Source organism: Podarcis raffonei, chromosome 4 (genome assembly GCF_027172205.1).
Source record: "Podarcis raffonei isolate rPodRaf1 chromosome 4, rPodRaf1.pri, whole genome shotgun sequence".
Lineage (NCBI taxonomy): Eukaryota > Metazoa > Chordata > Lepidosauria > Squamata > Lacertidae > Podarcis > Podarcis raffonei.
This window is the reverse complement of record NC_070605.1, coordinates 72,756,401-72,780,610: the sequence shown is the minus strand read 5'-3', so window position 1 is coordinate 72,780,610 and position 24,210 is coordinate 72,756,401. Positions and strand designations below refer to the sequence as shown.

At 41.2% G+C, this 24,210-nt stretch overlaps 1 protein-coding gene and 1 long non-coding RNA gene across 4 annotated transcripts; one reads left to right on the top strand and one right to left on the bottom strand.

The window, feature by feature from the left end:
* Window positions 1–65: 65 nt before the first annotated feature.
* Window positions 66–11,525, top strand: LOC128413249 (uncharacterized). Its single transcript, XR_008330285.1, has 3 exons — window positions 66–483; window positions 10,914–10,972; window positions 11,259–11,525. It is a non-coding gene; the product is annotated as an uncharacterized LOC128413249 (long non-coding RNA).
* ASMTL (acetylserotonin O-methyltransferase like) lies at window positions 1,486–23,219 on the bottom strand. Of its 3 annotated transcripts, XM_053387304.1 has the most exons (13): window positions 23,023–23,218; window positions 21,226–21,357; window positions 20,695–20,742; window positions 19,398–19,462; window positions 18,336–18,397; window positions 15,043–15,151; window positions 10,946–11,360; window positions 9,476–9,638; window positions 8,503–8,684; window positions 6,786–6,918; window positions 5,993–6,136; window positions 5,503–5,625; window positions 1,486–3,823 (listed from the first exon to the last, which is right to left on the bottom strand). In XM_053387304.1, the coding sequence occupies exons 1-13, from the start codon at window positions 23,113–23,115 to the stop codon at window positions 3,606–3,608; spliced, it is 1,887 nt and encodes a 628-aa protein (XP_053243279.1). In that variant the 5' UTR covers window positions 23,116–23,218; the 3' UTR covers window positions 1,486–3,605. The 3 variants fall into 3 exon arrangements, with proteins under 3 accessions (XP_053243279.1, XP_053243280.1, XP_053243281.1); XM_053387305.1 differs by lacking the exon at window positions 21,226–21,357 and having other exon boundaries at window positions 23,023–23,219; XM_053387306.1 differs by lacking the exons at window positions 18,336–18,397; window positions 19,398–19,462; window positions 20,695–20,742; window positions 21,226–21,357; window positions 23,023–23,218 and adding an exon at window positions 17,074–17,167.
* Window positions 23,220–24,210: the final 991 nt, after the last annotated feature.

The following is a 24,210-nucleotide window of genomic DNA, read 5'->3' as shown; positions in this document are numbered from 1 at the left end:
GCCCAGGAAACCCGCCCATGAAGAGCTGTTGAGTGAATTTATTATTATTATTATTCTTTATTAAATTGGAATGGCGGACCCCGGTGGGTGTTATGACTGGGCTGCGGTCCTCGTCGGAGCTATATCCCCGTTGTGGCTCGAGGGGGAGTTACAGCGGACGTACTCCCGTGTAAAGTGCACGTGTGAGCGCTCCAAGTGCTTTGCTGCGGGGAGCGGAAGCGCGGGCTGCATGGGCCGTTGTGTCAGTGAGTTGGCACGAAGTCAGGCCCGGCTCATGTTGACTCGGGCCTTATACCCGCTATGCCCCGAGGTTGCAGCACTAAATTCATGAGGTCAATCCCATTGAACTCGCCGGGACTTAATTTGTGTACCCGATGTGCGTTGGGCCGGGAAAAGATTCCGCATTGGGCTTGCTGTGCCAGCAATTCACCCTGTTGGTTATCGTGGGTTATATTATCAGGACTCATTTAACCTGGATTGGAGGTAACGTCATCCTGTGGCCTGAACGAGCAAAGTTGAAATGGGTTCTAAACGCATTACAGGAAGGCACTCTGAAATCCCTAATGTTAGTAGATTCCGTTGTGCATGACAGTGTTGCAGTTTAATTGCTTTGTAGAGTCTATCCGTATATTACACCAGTTTTAGATTATGGTCCCATACTATTAATATTACACTGCAAACAGTGCTGAGTCCTGACAGCTTCTGTTTCAACAGGAAATGACAGGGAAGGGTAGAAAGATTATAGTGTTATCACTTATGAAACCCTGCACTTTCATATATAATTGTTGCAAGTCCTTGGATATTTTGTATGTAATGTTTCCTTATATATTCCAGAGGACCAGCCTGTTAGTCTGTAGCAGCCAAAACAAGGGAGTCTGGAGGTACAGCCAGAAGACTACAGTGGTACCTCGGGTTAAGTACTTAATTTGTTCTGGAGGTCCGTTCTTAACCTGAAACTGTTCTTAACCTGAAGCACCACTTTAGCTAATGGGGCCTCCCACTGCTGCCGTGCTGCCGGAGCATGATTTCTGTTCTCATCCTGAAGCAAAGTTCTTAACCTGAAGCACTATTTCTGGGTTAGCGGAGTTTGTAACCTGAAGCGTATGTAACCCGAGGTACCACTGTAATAGATTTATTGTCATGGCATGCTTCTTTGTAGACTTTAAGATGCTGCAGGACTCTGTTTTTACATATTAAAATATGTACACATTCACATTGACAGTTACTGCTTTACTGAGCTGTGATTTCACCCCACCCCACAAGCTAGGATGGTTCAAAGTTTCATGTAATATTAGTTTCTCCTTTACTATTTTTAATTAAGCACATACACTTTATCATCATCAGCAGATGGGCTTGGCTTAAGCTTTATCATTTTAACTTGTTAGCTTGCTTTCACAAATTTTTGTAAAACCCTTATTTATTCAGAAGCACCCTTGGTTTTATGGGACTTCATAACTAGAAAATAACACAGGATTGCAGCCAAACTACTAAACAACCTTTTTATTTGAAAGCTGCAGTTACCAAGAAAACATCTCATTTAACTCAATGGGCCTTCTGAGTAAACATGCCTAGGTAAAAACAATTTATCAAAAACTGTTGATTTGTTTTGAATTGATACTTTGAATTGATACTTTGACTATTACTTAGCACTAACAGCGAAATGATTAAGTGATTTCAAAAGAAAAAGGAAATTTAAACATAGGCTAATTGTAAACAATGATAATTTATAGTTTCACTAATTTGCATAGTGCTTTTCAAAGAACGAAAGAGACTCCTTTGTATTAACAGTAAAAATATCAGGAGGCTCATTTTTTATTTCAGAAATGGTTATGCAAATATATGGTAATAAATCATTTTTGGAACTTAAATCGTTAACACACTGATTGGAAAATTTCATTTTAGATATCTTTGAACAATCTTAAAAGAAATAAGAACTAAGTTTTTGACAAATAGACAAATAAACAAGTACTACCACACATTCTGTATATAAGTTGCATGTGGAACATGAGGGTGCACAGAAAGGAAACACAATGTAAAAAAAAAACAACCAAAAACCTTTCAGGAGAAATTTTCTATGGTTGAAATGCAAATTAAATGGTTACAATATAAAGTGTTCCTTGTTTGATTCATCAGGGAGACCTTTGCTCTGCACATTGCATGTTTTATGAAGGAACGTTGCTAATGCTTTGTATTTATGGTTTCAAGATTAGCTCAAGAAAATAAAAATCTGTAACTCACCTGCTGATAGTCTTTGGAAAGTTACTATAGTGAGCTTTGAGTAGCTCTCTTCCCTCCTTTTATCAGATGAGAGGAGACAGTATTCTGAATGATTGTATAGCATGGTTCAGGGGGTGAACCAGAGGTCAAAGAAAAAACTTGCATGCCTCCCCTAAAAAAACCCAGTCCAGTCAATTTTAGCAAACTAAACTGTATATAATCATATTTTGAAACCCACAAAACAATAGAACTAGTCACAAGTTGTTTTGCCAGATCTAGAAAGCAATTTATACCTATTGTTTTAAATAAAAATGGTCATTTCTCTATACAGCTTCCTAGGACAGAGAACTGGGAAGGAATACTACACTGAGAACATTTGATTGAATTCATTTCAAGTTCTCTGAAAAGACATTTTTTTAAAAATCAACGAGATATGTATTCATGTCTTTTTTTGAAGTGTTATTTAACTAAATTATTCTGGCTCAGAGAGGAGGGCCTCATCACCCACCATCTACACATTTTGATGCCATTACTGAAATGGAGTGGGATATTTTATGGTATGAAGTTTTATTCCATGCTGACCCACTCCAAATATGGATGTAGTTTCTCTTACATGCCCACTAAACCTGGCATGGATATTCACAGCAAATTGCTAAGTCACATACCTGTTCAGTTTGGGTCCCTAGCTGTTGTTGGACTGCAACTCCCATCATACTTGACCATTGGTCCAGCTAGCAAGGGATAGTGGGAGTTGTAGTCCAACAACTGGAGAACCCAAGTTTGAGAAACACTGCACTAGTGATACATTGCTGCACAAGAGAATGTGTGATCTGGTTGTTGGCAACTTTGTTGCACAATAGATTTCACAATCTGTTGGGCAACAAGTTTCCGCTAGTGCTACTGTTGCATTGGATTCTTCTTCTGTGCCACATTTTACATTGCACAGACAGACAATATCTGATACAGCCCTGAACGCACACCTATCCCTTTCAAAAACTGCTGTACAGATTGCATGAGAAACTACATAGTAGTCCTGCTGAAGTTAGTGGAACTGTAGCTTTATGCACAGTTTGTTCTCCCTTGTTTCCTTGATGTTTCCTGACTTTTAAAGAGTGGTTGCAAGGGGCACATGGTAAGAAAAAGTAAGCATGGATTTGAAACTAAATTGCCATCAATTATATAAAGGAGCAAGCAATGCATTTCCCAGACAGGGAAAAAAATAGGTCACTGGATTTTCATAGTACTGTTTTAATCAAGAAAAGTAGGACAAGGTTTTATGCACAGTTCAAACTGTAACATGACAACCATTAGTGCAACCCCAAAACAGAAACATCTATACTAATTCCAGCTGATGGTGGCAGTAAATCAAATTACTTGCTCCATCTAATTTAATGGATAGATGTTTTCTTAAAGCACAAAATTGCATCTAGCAGGTTTCCTGTTATCTTAATCTGCACATTGGTGAATCCGTGTTTCTCCAATAACTGTTTATACTCCAAGCCAGTTCTTTGCTTGCCTTCCGTCATACTAAGGGACTGCAGGACAGCTCTAGCAGGGCTTGTTCGTTTCTCATCCAGCACAATTTCTGCTACCAGCAAAGCACTGCCTGCATTTAAAGGAAATAAAAAAGCAACAACACAGTTTAGTTACAAATTTCTAACTTCAAGTTAGCATTTTGTCTTCTCTTGCTCTACAGGAAGGTTTTTATTTTATTTTATTAAGAGTCAGGAGATTTGTTTCTTTTCCTAAAGTTGCTCTATCTGACTAGAGGTGTTTGTACAGCTAAACTAGAAATGTGCAGTTTGAACTAAAAAGAGCAACTGCTGCATGAAAGAGTCTCACCAGGACTGGGATTGCTGCATGTATGTGTGTGTAGGGAATTCAACCCTTTCCCCTGAGCCAATAGCAGCTTCATCCCACTCCTCAATTTTTACCTGGACCTGAAGTGTGGGGAAATCCTGATTCCCTACAGCTGTTTAATTGTTGTGGGCAGTGGGTGTGTGTGTGTGCTTACAATTTACATTCCTCAAAATTTACATTGCTATCTGAAGTGCTGTAGGCACTTTGAAGGTACGCACCACTGTCTTTGCTGATGACACAGACCCTAACTTTTTTCTTTTACATGAAGATTTAGTTTTAAATACAGTGGTACCTCGGGTTACATACGCTTCAGGTTACATACGCTTCAGGTTACAGACTCCACTAACCCAGAAATAGTGCTTCAGGTTAAGAACTTTGCTTCAGGATGAGAACAGAAATCGTGTTCTGGCGGCGCGGCGGCAGCAGGAGGCCCCATTAGCTAAAGTGGTGCTTCAGGTTAAGAACAGTTTCAGGTTAAGTACGGACCTCTGGAACAAATTAAGTACTTAACCCGAGGTACCACTGTATATTGTTCTTGATTCAAGAGTCCGGCTGCTTTGTAATGTACCACTCCAGTGCCTTTAACGTTGAAATTTAAAAATAATAAAGTGCCAGCGATATAAAGCTTCATTATCACATTCATTCCTTCATTCACCACACTGTGGCAGGGCAGTAAAATCCTGCTTTAATAACTGGCTGTACTTGTCTCCTTTCCAGCTCTAGAGTTTACATCACCATGTCTAGATATACCCCCCCTTTTTTTAGGTGGGGGAGAAAGCAAGTGATCTCCCTGCATCATAATCACTCCACTTTTTCTTTTTTCTTTTTTGAGAAGACAAAATATGTAACGCACAAAGTTAGGTGTGTTTAAGAGAAGTCCTACTGTTTTCATTTGCAGATAAGTGTGCACAGGACTGCAACTTAAGATATGTCAAGGGTGTACTTTAAAACCATTCTGTGAAGCTCTAATCAAAACTGCCATTAGAAGGATGTTAATAGTTCTTAAGAGCTAATATTCAACTTTTACATGTTTGCAATTGTCCTTTGATACACTACTTACTGCAATTTTACAGTGAAAAGGACAATTCTCCCCAGAGCCTCTGTGTGGAGTTAAACATTATAGGGGGAAACACAGACAAGAGGTGGCCACATGTAATAGCAACCTTACACTCTCTTGTAATATTTAATTTTGCACAGTCTTTGGGGAAATGACCCTTTTCACTAGTATTTAATATATTTTTAATCTTTGTTGGAAGCTGCCCAGAGTGGCTGGGGAAACCCAGCCAGATGGGCAGGGTACAAATAATAAATTATTATTATTATTATTATTATTATTATTATTATTATTATTATTATGTGCTAAAATAAACTTATTTCATGATATACTAATACAAAGGAAAATGGGAAAGAGCAGCCAAATCTTACCTGGCTTGCAAACAGCATATATTTTGCTAAAGAGTGTGGAAATCTTCTCTTCTGAACAGTCATGTAGAACTCGTGAAAGTATATAAAGGTCTCCTTTTGGAAGATTATCTTTGAAAAAGTCACCTGTTTCAAAAATACATTTTCATCAATTATAAAACGAATAAACAAATCTTCATCTCAGCAGCTTTACATACACATCAATACCCCAAATATCAAGTTAGTTTTTGAAATAGATCTAACAGCCATGTTCATTAATTTTAGTGGACCTACTCTGAGTTAAACTTGGTTGAATATCACCCTATATGTTATAAGCAGCCCTTTAACACAAATGTTCATCACATATATTCTTTACCAATAATACTTTCACAAGAAACTGAGTATTCAAGGAAACAAAGATGACTCAACATACAAACTTTGCCTTGTGATAAGCCTCATTTATATCCACATATGCCAAGATTCTATACACACTGTACCTAAGAGGTATGTTTACCTGACATGAAGGAAACCTGAGCTGGGTTTTGTCTTGAAGGCTGACAGCTGGAGACACTCGTGATGATTTCTGGAAGGTCAAATACTGTGACTTTCATCTCTGGGTAGATATGGACCAGCTCATAAGCTAAAGCTCCAGTGCAACCTGAAGAGAGCAAAATATTATCACGATAGCTCCTGTATTTAGTTCCTCGTTTAGTTAAAACTTACTTCTGATGATATTAGCACTCAATGTTTACCCAGCAGCAACTATTAAAATCTGCCTAATTATAAAACTTGCAAGATGCTTTCACATATTTTCTTTTAGAAGTGAGAAAATGCATTTAAGCTGGTTGTATGGATCATAACATCCTCAACCACTGAGATTTGCTTATGGTGGTTGTCAGGCTGTAAGATTTTCAGAGAAAGATCTTAACCACTCTTTCTCTAAAAACAAAAAAAGTACTCCCAACACTGAGCTGTTCCAAGCTGCTATGCATTTGCTGTTAATTCTAGAAAGTAATAGCTGCATTTCCATCTCAGAAGCTTCATGTACTTTGATATTCCACCATTAAGTCTGCATTTAAAATTTACCTAAGTGAACCATGAACAGGCTTAACTACACCTACAAGAAAACAAAGAGAGTTTTATTATCTATTCCACGGATTCTCTTTGAAGCTCAATGCTTATAATAGGACCAAAGTTATAAGGAAGGATACCCAAGAGGAAACGAATAATAGAGAATTACATATTCAATGACAACAGGAATTATAATGAAATTTTCCATCAATGCACCCAGATGTTGGAATGCCTACCTCCCAAATCACACGCAGCTCTGAACTGTGAAAGGTCAAAAGCCACGGCTACATCTCTTGCTGTTAGTTTGGAAATGCTGTGCATGGCACTCATAAAACGTTGCTTCGCCTCTGTAGTTTGGCAACATAAATCCTTAAAAACAGAGCAGACCAAAGTTTCTAGACTCAATCAAAAGAATTAGGATATAGGATATAAACAGAACATATGCAGAGGTGTTAAAAAACACACCTTGAAAACGACTTGCTTTTTCATCTTAAAAAAGAAATAGCCACACCACACAAAAGAGAAATGTCATATTTCTTTTTATTAATCTTAATATGACCAAAAAAGTGAGTTTCCTTTGCAATTTAAGAGTGATAATTCAGACATTTCAGATTATTCTGAAGACCATGTCGAGAGAACAGAGAAGTCTACTCTCTGGATCATGTCAGAAAGCAGTGTTCACTGAATTCACTATATATAACATTAGGATTGCCTTACACAACTATTTGCTGCTGCTGATAATTTACTATGATGTAAATAATTTTTTTGTTGCTAATTATAATAAAATTCATTTGGAAAAAGTAAGAAAGAGCCCAGAGTGTTTCTGGAACTCCTATGGTTTTGAATGATCTTCCATATAAAACTTCCTTCCACACCTAAGAACTAGATGACAGGGAGAAGAAGATCTCCTTAACATGTCTGTGTACTATAAACACAGGTGGTTTGTTTTCTGTTATACAGGAGGGGGCATTCTACCATGTGATGGGCAGAAGTGGTACAGCCCAACAAAGTTTCCCACCTCAGTAAGAACTAAGCTAGGACTCCACTTCATTGCCCAAGAGCTCCAAATAACTGATGGAGGGAAATAGTTTGCAGATCATAGTAGTTTTAGGATCTGACATTGAATACTTGATTTTAGCTTGTATTCAGAGTCAGGTATTTTCCTCAATTTAACTACTACAGTGGTTTACACAAAGCATTTATTTGTCCACTGCTTAAACCTTACTAGCATAGGACTTTGGGATTATTTTTTGGCAGTTTTCTATTAATAGATAGATAGAAACTTTACTTGCATTAGCAAACTAACATATACCAGCCTTTATGGTACTATACTGGGCGGGTGTGTGTGTGTGTGTGTGTGAAGAGCCCATTTGATGGCTGCCAGTATTACAATGTGTAGCAATATAATCATTCATATATATATATATATATATATATATATATATATATATATATATAAATAAAACTTTGGTTAACTCTGAATATTTTGTGTAATTGGTCTGTAGACTGTATCTAATTTGTGTGCCTCCTCTGACAGAAAGCTATTTAATTCAGTAGTCTTCTGTAAGTGAAATGGGTCGAGGTGATCTTCAAAGATTTGCCGTTCCTGCTCCAGTTCCCTGCACATCCCCTGAGCATCAGCTCTGGAGCTTTGGGAGAGCATACACCGGGGAGCTGGTGAGGAGAGCTGAATGGGAAGAGGGACTTGACAAAAATTGCCACCTTCCCTTTTCTTCTTATGGATAGCTCTGCTGGCTCAAAGAAATTTTACAGCACAACAGGGACCCAGTTGCATTATAGGCACCCAGCTCTTCAAAAAAATAATTCCTGAGCATACTGTGGCAGCTCACAATCAAAAAATGAAAGTTAAAGTTGCCCAGTAGTGACCATCTCCAAAGCATGTAATGTTTTAAACCAAAGCTCTATATAAAGAATGTGTGGATTCTACACTACCTGAATACAATCTTCTGCTTTCTTCTCAAATATCTGGTTCAGCGGAGTCCCCTCTTTGACTGCCAACTCCAAATGTTTATACAGAGGCCATGTGTGATCATTACAGTAGAGAACGTAGTCATGAAGTGAACATTCGCCATCTGATGCTAGATATAAATTTGCCATATCTGTATTGCTGTAACCTTTGAAGACAGAGAATTTTGCAAGATCCATATTATTTTTCCTTAGTGTCTCTTTTTTCAATTCATTAAGCTAAACCTAACCAGCTGCAAGGGTTTCACAGCTCAGTTGATTTCCACAGATCGGCACAGCTCAGTAAAGAATTTAATTAAACCCAATATTAAAATTGCTTCTTATAATCAGTTTGCACATTTCCTTGCCACTGAAAGATGCAATGTGATGTTAAGAAAACGACACTGCAGCCCTAAAAATGCATTGTTTTCAAATGACAAAGTTCAACCTGAGTGCAGTCGTGTGCAAGTGGAAGCATGGGAAGCGTCCCAGGGACAGACAGGCAACTTCTACCTACATGACATACCAAAGTGTTGGCTGGGGTAGGAAATACAACCTTCCTACTACATGCCCCTAAGTTAAGACCCCAAGCTGTGATTTATCTCTGAAGAATGCCAGTGTAGCATGTTTGAAGGCAATAGCACCTTTTGAGAAACTTAGGAAATGGCTTCTCCTCCCGCTATCCTGAATAAGATCAGGAATCCCTGTCCCCCATGGCTGCTATTTAAAAACAAAAAAGGGAGTCACAGACACTAGAATAGTTTGGCCTTAAGTGTTGCTTTTTCTAAGGCTGTGCTAAGCTCACCTGGAAATCATATTTGACTCATTTCTCTAGACACACTTTTTTGTTCTTCTCCATTACATATGCCCATAGTCTAGCCAACAATCCAATTGCATTAAGGTCCTGCTACAAGTTCCTTTTCGTTCCCCACCCCCAAATGTTTTAGAGAAGAAGACTCACCTAGATGGTTCTTGTCCAATAGGCCAAGAGAAGTACAGGCATCAAGTAATCTTTCTGTGCCACACACCGAGGTTTTAAGTTTATTAGCAGCTTCCATAGCTGTCAAGGTGCCCTTATCTTTCAGAATATCAAATACTTTCAGCTTAGATGCCACAAACAAAGCCTGGGGACATGAAATGTACATTGATTACTAAAAGAAAAACTAATCAAGGCAATCCATAAGCTACTAAGTCACATCAATGCCTGGGTTAGCTGCTTCAGCCCCACTTTGGGCTGCACTATTTTGGATGGAAGTTCAGCTGCTGAAATTTGTTACTGATCACAACATCCAAGAGATTATGGGAGACAAACAGTAGTCACTTGAAAACAAGAATATGTGGAACTGTTTACTGATTTTTCTTTCACTGTCACTTCTGTCAGTTCGTTCTGGTTATCTATCAAAATACAAGCCACGGTAAGGATATTACAGAGGAAATGATGGTTGCTAGCCTTGGCTGAAACAGACACCTGTTCACAAGACTTCATGGCTGCTTAACGTTTTTAATGCTGAATTTTAATCTAAAAATGTACCTTGCTGAATACCACGGGTATCCAAAAAAATGTGTAGTTGCCAAGCATTCACAACAGAAGAATCTAGATATATTTTTAAAGAGAAACAAGAGGTCTATAAAGGCATTTTAAACTATGAAGCAGTTGTCTGTGAGTCAGTAGATGCCAATTGGTTTTTCATTCTGTACCAAAGCTGCCTGGTATAACTAGGTCAGACAATTTTTTTCTATCTGTCCAGAATTGTCTATTCTGATTGGCAGGGGCTCAGGACTTCAGGCAAAAGTCTTTCACATCACCTTCCATCCGATTCTGGATAAGCTGGGGACTGAATCTGAGACTTGCAGCAATAGACTTGGGCAATATATGATGGTTTGCCCAACAACCAAGCGGAGAGAAGTGATAATTTCAACTTTTTCTTAAAAATTAATGACCAGCTTCAATTTACCTCATTGCAGTTCCAGGTAGGGTAGGAGAATGGAGAAGGGAGAAGAGAGCCCACACTGGGTATAGCAATGATGAGTTAGGGCACTGAGTCTATGTCGTGTCAACAGCCACCTCCCATTTGCAGCAACAGATGGAGAGTTTTGTAGTGGTATTTACAAACATCTCAGGATGCTTTCAGATCTTCACAAAAGATCTCTTATTTACCCTTGACCAAGTATTTGAGCCACTAAGAAATGTAAGAACCAGCATATAAAGAACTGCAGCTGTAAACATACTCATGTTCACTAAAAATTCATTGTATCCTAATGGATAAACCTGTACAAACAGAATAAAACCTGTTTATTTCAAGGTCCCTGGAGCTCAAGTTATTGTCCTTAAAATGCAGGCACATTCCCCAAGCCCACAGGTGCCACATTCCATAAAATTAACAAAAACTTTTTTACAGATCTATATACAAAAGAACAAAAGATGGGATACCTTTGATGCTCTGAAGCCATCCAGAAGGTGAGTGAGTTTAGCTGGGAATTGCGTTGCATTTTCTATTACTCCATTCTGACTTTCCACAGGTGTGTTGCAAGAATGACTGCTCTTTATGCACTTTTCCAGGCTGTGGGGGGCTCCACCGCCGTTTCGCTTCTTAACACCTTCAAACTGTGTGTGGTTATCTGAAGAGTCACATTCCCCATCACTTAGAATCTCAAAAGTCTCTACTGAAGGGATAGAGTCATGCTTTATGTGATGGATAGTGTGCTTTGGGGGCGGATAATATAATTCTGCTAACTTTTTGCAGAAGCGATTCAAAGGAAACCCCACCACGTTCAAGAAGTCTCCGTGAACATATTCCACTAACATTCCCCCAAGTGCCTGGATCCCATAGCCACCAGCTTTGTCCCTAGAGAGAAATTTAAAAAAATAAATTGAAGCAGCACTTGGATGGAAAAGGATCGGGTATTTTAGTTTCACCTAGACATTATTCTGCATTACATATTTCAAAAGCTAAACATTTTGTCCAGGATCTGAAAATACAGAGAACCAAATAAAGAGTTTATGCTCAGTGGATTTTTTGTCTTGTGAAGTTGACCCAACCATGAAACTGTTTTGACACTTCCCTTGAGTTCGAAAGCAGTTCAGGGGGCATAAGGGGCAGCCATTTATGAAAAACATGTCTAAAGCCTTCTGGAACTCGTAAACTAGTTTTGCATTTTGGACTCACAGTTGCCCATGGAGACGCAGGTCAATTCTGTGTCCACAGCAGCTGTCTACCAGCTCCATCTAGTATGCCAGCTGAGACCCTACCTGCCCGCCGGCTGTCTTGCCAGAGTGGTACATGCTCTGGTTATCTCCTACTTGGATTACTGCAATGCACTCTATTTGGGGCTACCTTTGAAGGTGACTCAAAAACTACAACTAATATAGAATGCGGCTTCCAGACTGGTGACTGGGAGCGGCCGCCAGGACCATATAACCTCAGTCCTAAAGGATCTACATTGACTCCCAGTACGTTTCTGAGCACAATTCAAAGTGTTGGTGCTGATCTTTAAAACCCTAACGGCTTCGGCCCTGTATACCTAGAGGAGTGTCTCCACTCCCGCTGATGTCCAGCTCCAAGGGTCTTCTGGCTCATTGCAAGAAGTGAGGTTACAGGGAATCAGGTAGAGGGCCTTCTTGGTAGTGGCGCCCTCCCTGTGGAACACCTTCCCATCAGATGCCAAGGAGATAAATAACTTTATGACTTTTAGAAGGCCTTTGAAGTCATCCCTGTATAGGGAGGTTTTAGATATTTGACATTTTATTGTGTTCTTATATTTTGCTGGAAGCTGCTTAGAGTGGCTGGGACAACCCAGTCAAATGGATGGTATAGTATTACTATTACTACTACTACTACAGGTCTGAACCTGGTTAACTTCAGCAACTCTGTGACAACAAGAGCACCTAGGACATTCAATATGACTCTTTGCTAATCCATAATACTATATGGAGCCTTCAAGAGCCCAGATGCAGAAAACAGTCAAATGGCTTAATTAAGAATGCATCTGTGGTGTAATAGTATATAGGGTTTTCACAGCTATTTATAGCCTTCTAGGCACAATTCGAAATGCTGGATTTGGTGTATAATGCTTCTAATTCCTTGCTCAGTGACTAGCAGGCTCAGCAAGACCCAAGGGCCAATGTAGCATCTAAACAACATGTCTTAAAGGTGCCACTGAACTCTGCTTCAGCAAAGTAACACTGCTGTTAGCTGGTTTGTTAACTGCTTAAGAAAAGAAGAGCAGAATAATAGTGTTCTAGAAGCAGGTGTGGCTTGTTTCTCTTTCTCCTTCAAGGAAGAATGTAGTGTTAAGAACCCCCCAATTTCTGCTTCATATCCACATACATAAGCAGACATCTATTTTTATATCTGTGCCGGATGAGGTGATACGAGCTAGAGGAGTAGATAAATCAGTTTCAGTACACACTTTCATTACTCTTAATGGACGGCAATAAATCCAGGAAGCCCTTTGGATTTTTCCACTGCTCACAAAAGGAGAAGAAATGGTACACAGTCTAAAAATAAATTCAGGTGGAGAACACATAAGCTTGCCTAAATTCTTGTTGCAAAAGACTTTTCCCCTTTGTTCTAGTCAGGCAGACAGAACTGTAAGGCCCTAATGTGCCATGCTGAGGCTGATTTCTAAACCCAGAGGGTTTGGGTCATTCCGTTTAAAGGCTGATTGACTTCTGTTTCATTTTGAGATCTCATGAACTTTTGACCCGTCTAAAGCACACGAGTTTAATTATGGGCAAGCCACAAAATCCTGGCAGGAAGGGAATCAGCTAAATCCATCACCAATCCCTCCCAAACACTGTGCCAGGGCAGCATTTGCTTATTGATTTGCACAGAAAGATCAAGGCTTGAACATCTGTAGCCTAAACATCTCTCTCGCTTGCAAGACTGAAGTTCAACCTAAAAATCCCTAGCATTTTCTATGCAAATGACACAATTCTGATCAGTCACATGCTCTCAACAAAGATTTAAAAACATACTAGTTTGAGCACTAAAAAAATAATAATCAGAATTTCCCACCGGCAAAAATGGCAATACAAAGGTCCATATAGTTAAAGCTATGGTTTTCCCAGTAGTGATGTATGGAAGTGAGAGCTGGACCATAAAGAAGGCTGATCGCCGAAGAATTGATGCTTTTGAATTATGGTGCTGGAGGAGACTCTTGAGAGTCCCATGGACTGCAAGAAGATCCAACCTATCCATTCTGAAGGAAATCAGCCCTGAGTGCTCACTGGAAGGACAGATCCTGAAGCTGAGGCTCCAATACTCTGGCCATCTCATGAGAAGAGAAGACTCCCTGGAAAAGACCCTGATGTTGGGAAAGATGGAGGGCACAAGGAGAAGGGGACGACAGAGGACGAGATGGTTGGACAGTGTTCTCGAAGCTACCAGCATGAGTTTGACCAAACTACGGGAGGCAGTGGAAGATAGGAGTGCCTGGTGTGCTCTGGTCCATGGGGTCATGAAGAGTTGGACACAATTAAACGACTAAACAACAACAAAGCAACCATTTGCATCTCATTTCTTTAGTCACCTAGATATGACACACAGACACCAACATAAGTGAGGAGTTCACAGGCACTAGGAATTCTGAGCTCCCTGCCTTCCTAAAGCAGTTCCCTGTGATGTCTCCAAAAACTCAGAGGCCTTTGATACAGAAAGGAAAACTACAGTCAGGATGGGGCATCTTGTATGCCTCAAGGTAGTTTTTTAAAATCATCATCCAATGTGATGTTGGTTTTTCGGGGACCTTGAAAAATCAGGTAAGTTCAACAGGCTCATTTTTAATTCTATTGGATGAGACTTTCACCCAAACCCCACAGAAAAAGAAAGTATGTGTATGTGTGTGACTGGTGGAAGAATAACCCAAGAGAGAGAAGCCACCTTGAGTCCCGTCAGGAAAAAAGGCAGGGAATAAATAAATATAGTAATAATAATACCCACAGGCTCCAAAAGATCCAGCCCTGGCCTAGATGCTCAAATCATGTTTAATAATGCACAGGGTAACATTTAGGAAGGATGGGGGGGGGCAAACTCCTCTTCACTTTGATTTTCAGGCCACATGTGGTTATTCTTCAGGAGAACCTATGTTTTTGGCTATTCTACTCCCCTGTATGACTGTCACATACAACTAAAGTATGTCTGCAAAGCTGAAACATCAAAGGCACAAATCCAGCTTTGCTCAAGATAAAAAAAAGGAGGGAGAGAGAGAGAGACTGGCTGTCTTGATAACAGTGTTATATCTATGATGCAGACTAAACAAATGCTTTTGATATATCCTGTTTTCCACATTCATTCTTTAACATATAGTAGGCCTTTGAATTCTGCTGCCCTCACCCTCAAAATCCAAAACTGTTCCCTCTCACTCTTGCTAGATGACAAACCAAACAGATTATTTTATGCAATGTTACATATTCCCAGACTAAACTCCCTTTTTGTTTCATGTGCTACACAAACAGCCGGTTTTCCCCACACAACATCTAGAGTGATTAGGTCTGCATTCAAATCCGCTCCCAACTATTGTGCTTACATGGGCTCACCACTGTGAATATACTCCCATAAGAGTTCTTCGGAGAGTGCAGAAAACTTAACTTTGGTTTCTTCATAGAAATCTGTGACTTCAGTCTCTAGCTGATTATCTAGAAAAATAAAAACCACTGGTTAAAAAAAATGACATATCTGATGAACACCAGCAGTTTTAAAGCAGTTTTATTATGAATATGTTACACTGCAATCAGTAGGCCTGCATTTCCAAATCCAAATCCAAATTATGCTGCAATGAATACATGGATCTTATACACATAAATGTGCTTCCAGTTACTTCAATAAAATGAGATGCTAGTTTATAAATATCCCTCTAAATATTGGTGAGGCATTTGATGCAATCTGTTGAAAACTGGCTTTATATTTCTCTTGCCCTTCAAGTCAAGGATGTTCTTCTGTACTGATCTGCAGTGCAGATCTTTGTTAACATTCTGGTGGCAGCAGCAATATACAATGAGCTAAATAGCTGCAGCATAGATTGGTGCAAATGATAGTGGAAGAGAACCATGTTACAAACATTATTACAGACTGAAGGAACATCATAATTTGGCGTTAACTTATACGCTCCTCAGTACCAGCATGCATAGTTTAATAAAAACAAAACATGCTTTCCAAAGGCTCACTTACTCATTTAAATGGGATAAAATGCAAAACAGTGGGATAAGTTATATTTGGCAGCTGTACCACGAACTCTTTTACACAGGATTGGGCATACTCAAGTAGGCTTTTGACTCTCTCTCCTTTGAACTAAAGGCACATTAAAAACTGCTTTTAAAAACATGCTTCATTTTTTATTTTTTAATGGGTAGCCTTTGGGTACAGAGGGCTCCTTTTTGAGAAACAATTCCAAAACAAAAACAAAAACCCAACCTTTGGGCATGTGAAATACGTTGTGCAGCTCTTTGGAGACTAGCCTTTGTTTTGCATTAAAAAGAGAAAATCTTATTCAGGTTGAAATGTTATCATTATCCGGATAATCAGTTCTGGTACCCACCCATAATCTACAGCATGTTTCCCAACAGTCAACACTAAACTCTTGGTGCTGCCGCTGGAGATGAAGCCCATTGCAGGGCCTGTGAGTTAAAATCCACCTGCCTCCTGGGCAGAGCTCCAGAGAAACTATAATCGTCAGAGCTGGAACTGAGCTTTGCTTTCCACCCAGCCCAGTCTGCAGCACCTTCTCAAACAGTCACCATTATCGCTTTTGGGAGAAGGAGCAGCATCGCTGGACCTGGGCTGCCTTGTGGGATGTTCTCCATATAAACCAACAACAACCCCATCAATTATGCAGCAGCTCTTTTAATGCACAACTAGGCATTTCGAAGGTAGTTGCCTGGCAAGAGCACTGTCCATTAGATATATTTTTGTATCAGTGCTACGGCTTGCTTGTTGCTGCATCATTTTCATTTAGTTTGGCCTCTTTTATCCCACAGAACATTTGATTTCCTAAGCCGGAAAGCCTTTTGGGAGCAGGCATATTAGCACCAAGGAAAAACTACTGAAAGCCACTTTTGAGTCTTTAAGATAGAAATCAAATGAATAAATACAACTTTATTGTTCTGGGGCTATGATATGACTTTAAACTCCTCAATGCTGCAACATTTGGAGTTTATCCCCTGTTTTGACAAACATTGTGGCTGTGATCCTATACATATTTTCCTGAAAGTAAATCTCCTTAATCAATGGGATTTGCCTGAGTAGACATTCAGGGCCACAATGCAATGCAATGCAATGCAATGCAATAATCCATTTTATTTTGAGGGGCAAGGATAGAACATGGGAACAAGACATGTTCAGTGGGAATGCATGTATCGGGTTGCTGTGAAAAGGCAAAGATTCTGATTTATGCTGGTGATACTGACTGCATGTTCTGTTTGGTGCTTCTGGGCTGCCTTCAGCCACTAGAACAATTCTAGTTGTCTGCCTACAATCACATCTGATTCTGCGATTTACTGCCATTGTGTTCATGTGAGCGGGGAGTAAATAAAGGTTGACGTCACCTTGCCAAAATAATCACCTAGGTTGGCTTTACTGTCTTTTGCCTGATCAATCATATGCTCCTCAGTGACCTTCAATTGAGATCAGCATTTGGGGGAAAGGGGATTAATTACTGGGAATTTCTGGAAAGATAAATACATGAAACTGGGTCACGGTGTGAATGTCAACACGTTTGCAAGCAGAATCAACATGGAAGTTGTCAAGCCAAGTCACAGCCAGCAAGGCAACAAATTGGCAAGGACAACAGATACAAACCCTAACTCAAAGTGTTTTACTATGAATAGGAAGTTGACAGTGCCCAGTTCTATTATAGTTAGATTCAATTTATTTCTAGATCTGAGACCTGCTTAAAATGCTTGCTATCATTTTGCCTGTTACTGTGTTAGTTCTCCTAACCTTCCAGTGTCAATTTTGGGGTGGCACGTGGTTTGGGGAGATGGGGTCCCACTACACTAGCAGACATCCTTGAATCCAGCCCTTTGTGTTTTCCAGCAGATGCCACAAGCCTCTACAGAAGCCACTGAGGTGCCATCACATACCCTTTGGGCTGGGGTGTCTGATATCCACCCACTTCAAAATGAATTCTCAAGAAGAATTTGGATTTGATATCCTGCTTTATCACTACCCGAAGGAGTCTCAAAGTGGCTAACATTCTCCTTTCCCTTCCTCCCTCACAACAAACCTCTGTGACGTGAGTGGGGCTGAGAGACTTCAGAGAAGTCTGACTAGCCCAAGGTCACCCAGCAGCTGCAAGTGGAGGAGCGGAGGAGCGAACCCAGTTCACCAGATTACGAATGTACCACTCTTAACCACCACACCACACTGGCTCTCAACACTTCTAAGCAATTCCATTCATCACAAAGTGCTGTCCTCTAAAAACACTGGATGCTATCCAACTCAGAGCAGACCCACTGAAATATGAATGGACTTAACTCAGTCATGTTCATTAATTTGAATGGATCTACTACGAGTAAAACTTAGTTGGCTATCACCCAATGTACTCCTCAGTGTGAACAAAGAGAGAAAAGCCAAACTCCTGCAGTCTTCCGATGCACGCAGACACTAAAGTCCCCCACTTGGTGACTTTCAAATGAGGTTAGACTGCAAATACCATCATTCCTTACCCTAATGGCCATATTGACTGGGGCTAATGGGAGTTGCAGCCCAACAACATTTGGAGGCTTCCGGGTTGGGGAAGATTTCACTGACAAGTAAGTAGGCTACAGGGTCAAATGAGTCTTTGATTCACCACGAGCACCTGTATTTGTTCTTACCAATTACCTTTACTGCTGCAATGAACAATCGCGACACCCGTGAAAACACTGTGCTCCTTGCCACTTAGCCTGCGAGGAAAAACAGATATATTTAGGCTGCAGCCAATTTGCACTAATTTCTTGGAAATCTAACACTTGAATTTGTTTGAAAAACAAATTCTGCTTATTTATGAACGATGTAGCAATGTTGGCAATCTACTCAATTTTATAGCCTTACAAGCCAGGCAAAGCTAAGCACTTCACTTTGATTCTGTTTTATTCTCCCACCAAATTGAATGGGGCTTCAAAGGCCTTGACTTTGGCTGGATTTTGTTTACATTGATTGCTACCTCTGAACTGAAGTACTACTGAAAACATGAAAAAGGCATGAGAACCAGGCACAAAATGATGCCTTTCTCCCCTTATCTAAATGAAAAACAGACATAAAATTTGAAAGCATTGGTGAGAAAAACTAACTGGTGTGCTATACTTTGGGGTTGGTTGCCTTTGACTCTGATGGACGTGAGGTCTCATTTTATGTTTTTAACCATTAGATTTATAAACTACTTAATCATGAAACTCTCTAAGCAGTGCACATAACAAAATATTGGTAAGTTCTCTTCTAATGTGTGACTAGGCAAGAGAATCTTTTATAGGAAACTCAACTATGCAATAAATAGCCATGGTCAAATTAGGTCCAATTTGATTATGCAAAACAATAGGTCCAAGCATGGATTAAAATAAAAGCTTGATGCTTTCACAAAAATGTATCACAGCCTGCCTGCTGTGATTCACACACAGGTGTGTTTATGGTTGTATTTGACAAGCAGATTTAAAAAGTGATCCAGAGATTAATCTGAAACAGAGCTAGCCTGTTATGAGCTGTGGGAATAACTACACAAGAAATGCAGGTAACTGTAATAGATGCATTTCCCCAACAAATGAAACTACATGCTTATCATTCTTATGAAGGGCAACTGAAAAGCATATCCCAATCAAGTAATTTTTCATTTGCTTTCCATATCCACAAATAAGGCCGACAAAGGCAGTATAACATGGTTAGAAATAAGCAGTGATCTGAAGTACAAACTTTGAAAGCATCCTATATGCATCTTGTTTGTCCACTGGTTTCTCCAAAATCTGTTCTTCTATTGTCTGAAATGGGAATAAATATATTTAAATATGTATATTTGCATACACTTGTCAAGGGAAAGCCTAGTTCTCTCCCATAGAAGAGTTGCTACTTGAGGTGAAATAAGGACATAGGAAGCTACTTTATACCAAGTCAGTCCAATGGCCTATCTAGTTCAGTGTTGTTGACACTTACAGTATTGGCAGCAGTTCACCAGCATTTCAGACAGGAGTTTTTACTATCCTGCTCTGGACTTTTTGCATTTAAAGTGCCGTATTTTTTGCTCTATAAGACGCACCAGACCACAAGGCGCACCTAGTTTTTGGAGGAGGAAAACAAGAAAAAAAAATATTCTGAATCTCAGAAGCCAGAACAGCAAGAGGGATGGCTGCGCAGTGAAAGCAGCAATCCCTCTTGCTGTTCTGACTTCTGGGATAGCTGTGTAGCCTGCATTCGCTCCATAAGATGCACACACATTTCCCCTTACTTTTTAGGAGGGAAAAAGTGAGTCTTATAGAACAAAAAATATGGTATCTACTGTACAACTCAAGCTACAGTCCTTCCCCACTTAAACTCCTTTTCACCCTGGGATATTTTTACATATTAATGATTAGCTACTTTGCTTTCTGTCTGTGTACAAAGCGCTTAAAGTAAACACTGCAGGTGATAAGCGTTTAATTCAATGCACAAGTAAAAGCAGGAAGTCTAGGAAAGAGGTATTTAAACCCTGGAGTTAAAAAAAGCACATTGATGGAAGCTTAGGCTGGATGGTTTGGCATACCCAATTTCTATCGTGCAATTATAAGTACATGCAACTTCCGCATTCCGAAAAAAATGTGTTCCTAGGAAATTGTTCATTAGGTGAGCGTTTGCATGACGAGCTGACAATTTCCATTATTTCCTGACGATTTCCATTATTGGCTGCAGCCAATCAGCAAAAGAGAGACAAAAGAAAAACTGATTTGTCCCATCCCTCCTGCTCTCTGATTTGTCTGATCTGTCACCCATCCCTCGATTTCTGCCCAAAAACGATTGCCATCAACCAGCAAAGCACAAACAAGTAAGGAAATGGCAAACTCTGGCTGTTTGGACACCTAAATCAGTGGGGTGTGTCGCATGGTTTGGGAACAATTCTTTCTGTTTGGATAAGTGAATTTCTGTATTGCGAGTGAAAGCGGGACCTGCGTGTGTTGATAAAACAAGAGTTGCTAATTAGAGAGATTCTAGTTTTCAGCTGCTGGTGTCTATGACTTACCACTATGGTGTCTGCCCCTATAACGACATCGGGTGTTCTAAGATGTTTCTGAAAAAATAAAAATGCATTTTGTTCAGTTTTCCACCTTAACCATAACTTAAACTAACAGCAGGGAAATTAAACAGCAAGTGGGGAATAAGCACAATAGAAGCAATCTTTAACTGATTTAGACTGCATCCAGCTTTCCCATCAACCATTAAATAAAAGAGTTATGCTAAAGGTGTCACATGAGGGGGTTCTGTGAGGACTTGGCACCTGCTTGGTCGAATCCCTAGTGCACAACTGTCTGGAACAGGAAGCCTTCCTGTACTACTGTACTATAGATTAAATGTCACCCTAATGTCACATGGACACAACTAATTGTTTGCATGCCCCATCTCAAACACTCATGCACTTCTGTAGTTAAATAGTTCGTTGTTAATAAGCCAAGTTCAATAAACCAAGATGTAGGGATCTGGACTGCAACAGCAAAGAGTTTGACAGCATTTTTAAAGCATCGTCTCAGACAATGGAAGTCCATATATGGCTTACCAGATGCATTCTGTTTGCCACTTCAAGCGCCTTTTGCCTTGCAGTTTCTACAGCATATTCAAAAGGAGCTGCGAAAGAAGACTTCTCAAGCGTCTCTTTGAACCAGGAGGGAACAACTTCAAACCGGAGGCCCTGTTAGAGACACTAAGTTATTTCAGCAATAAATCTTACAAAACTTGAAGGCTATGTGGATGCTCTCTGCTTAAGGTGCTGGTGGAGGGACTACTGAACTGGCTAGCGGCTACTGAAAGCATTTATCTCCATGACTCTGGAGGCATGGTTGGAAACCAGCTGCTGGAAATCATGGGAGGGGAGAGCGCTCTTGTGCTTGAATCCTGTTTGCAGGTTTCCCACAGGCATCTGCTTAGCCACTGCGAGAACAAGATGCTGGCTTAGACAGGCCATTGGCCTGATACAGCAGGATCCTTGCATGATCTATTGTCTAATCCTCTTTTAAAGGTAAAGGGACCTCTGACCATTAGGTCCAGTTGTGGCCAAATCTGGGGTTGCAGCACTCATCTTGCTTTATTGGCCGAGGGAGCCGACATACAGCTTCCAGGTCATGTGGCCAGCATGACTAAGCCGCTTCTGGCGAACCAGAGCAGCGCACGGAAACGCCGTTTACCTTCCCGCCAGAGCGGTACCTATTTATCTACTTGCACTTTGATGTGCTTTCGAGCTGCTAGGTTGGCAAGAGCAGGGACCAAGCAACGGGAGCTCACCCCGTCGCGGGGATTCGAACCACCGACCTTCTAGGCAAGTCCTAGGCTCTGTGGTTTAACCCACTGTGCTACCCGCGCCCCTTAATCCTCTTTTAAAGCCATCCAAATTGGTGACCATCGCAGCCTCCATTGGGAGCAAGTTCCACAGCTGAACTAGTGGATCAAGTACTTTCAAAGACTTCAAAATGTGTGAGAACTGAATGTACCTTTGAAGACCTGCCATCTCATTGCACTCTGTGCCACTGTCTTTCCCCCCCTTCCCTCCCCCCTGGAATGTTGTGGGGGGGGAGCTGTCTTTAGTGCAGCCTGCTATCCTGGGTCTGAGTCCAACCCATGGTGAACTTGCACAACAGCACCTTCATTTCATCTCATAAACTATTTTACAGGCTGCAGACATGAACTTTCCATCGCACTCAACATCCATTTATTTCCTCGCCGCACTTTTAGCCAGATGAACTTGAAAACTGTGCTGTTTGTGGCTGGGGCAGTGGCTCCAACACATGCCGAGTAGGATTTTAGGACACTAATATATCCTGAGCACTTCATTGTTGCTTCCCAGGACCAGAAGCAGAGTGCTGTGTGTGAAAGAGCGAGAGCGAGCGAACATTAAGCCCTGGCTCAGAGTAGGGTTGCCACAAAATGAACTTGTTTTGGGGGAGGCAGACTTTTGGGGGGGGGGACAGAACCGCAGATTTGTATTATTTTTTTCCTGATAAGTAGTTGGGAAGAAAGTGGCTGCCAATGGGATTCTCAGCGTCCCCTCCCTCTCTCCCTCTTGAGCTGTCAACCTGGCAGGCAGGAATTCAAGCGGTGCAGCTTTTCCAGCAGCCAAGATGCAATGATGGGCTGTTTATTAATATCGTTGCAAGTTATTTATCAATCGCCTTCCAAACCACCATCTCAAGGCGACTTACACGTGAAGTCGCCACCTGTGCAGCCGCCCAAAACGCAGCAGCCCCCCTGGCGGAAAGGAAGGCAGGGGCCACCGGGGGGGGGGCGGGCGGTGCCAAGCGGGGCGCAGGAGCCGCGTGAGAGCACAGGCTGCCCCGGCGCGCAGCGAAGGCGGCACACTCACCGCGTTGGTGAGGATCTCCTGGCGGCGCGGAGAGGCGCTGGCCAGCACCACCCTCTTGTGGACCAGCTTCCCGATGACGGGGTTCAGGACCATGGCTGCGGCGGGACCGGACGGCGCGGGAAGGACCAGCCGACGGAGAGGAGAGGAGGGAGCCAGCCGGCGCCTTTATCGCGGCGCACTTGGGGGAAGCGGCGAGGGGCGGAGTCCTCCAGCGTCTCCTCCCCAGTTTGCGCGGAGGGGAGGGAAAGAGCAGCTTCTCTTTCCTTCCCCCAGTGGGTGGCTGCTCCTGCTGTAGTTTAGGAAAGACGTTTTTCATGCCTTGTAGACGGGGAGAAGCGCCCTAGAGATTATTGAGCAAATAAGGAGCAAGATTTGTTTGAAACACAGACCAACCAACAGTATCTCAAGGGGGTGGGGGGTGCATTTAAAAGCGCAGCAACTAAGCATGGCATTGTTCTCTATTTCTGTCGCTTGGTGGCACTGGGCGTAGTGGTCTCCAACTAAGCAGTTCCTTATTCTGTTCTTGCTGCAGAATGAGGGGGCTTTCCTTCCAAGGCAACCACAGCAAAGCACGCACGACTTTAGTTGGAAAATAAGCACCACCTAACCCCAGCCACGTTTGGAACAAGAGGGCGGTCTCCCATTCCGGGGTTCAAATTGGGAATCTGCTTTGGAATGCAGGATGTTTTCAGTCCCACGTTTTATAAGGGAAGGAATCCCCATGAGAAGGTGTAGGAAAAATCTTTGTAGATGACTTTTATAAATCTACAAACAAATATGATGAGTCCATAGCACACGAAAATCAGCAAATCTCAAAAGAGTCTACCTTGGGACCAGCGACAGTAGGGAGAATTTATATTCTGGTGACCAGGAAAGCAACCAAGGAGCTGGGAAACCTCTTGACTCAAAGATCCCCCTCACCATGAATTTACAGAGTGGTCTTAATTTAAGTAAGAAATTATTCCACAGTATCGGACGTCACCACACCTCTGCCACACAGTAATATGGAGATAATAAATGCCTTTCCCCACAGAGTTGTTATAAAGCTTTTCATTTTTAGAAAAGAGATGCTGGACTAGATGGATCCTTAGTCTGATCCACCAGTACTACTGAATCAAGTTGCTGTAATTCAAAGTGGTGTTGAAACCCAATGGAAACAACTAAATATTTATTTATGTATTCGTTTCT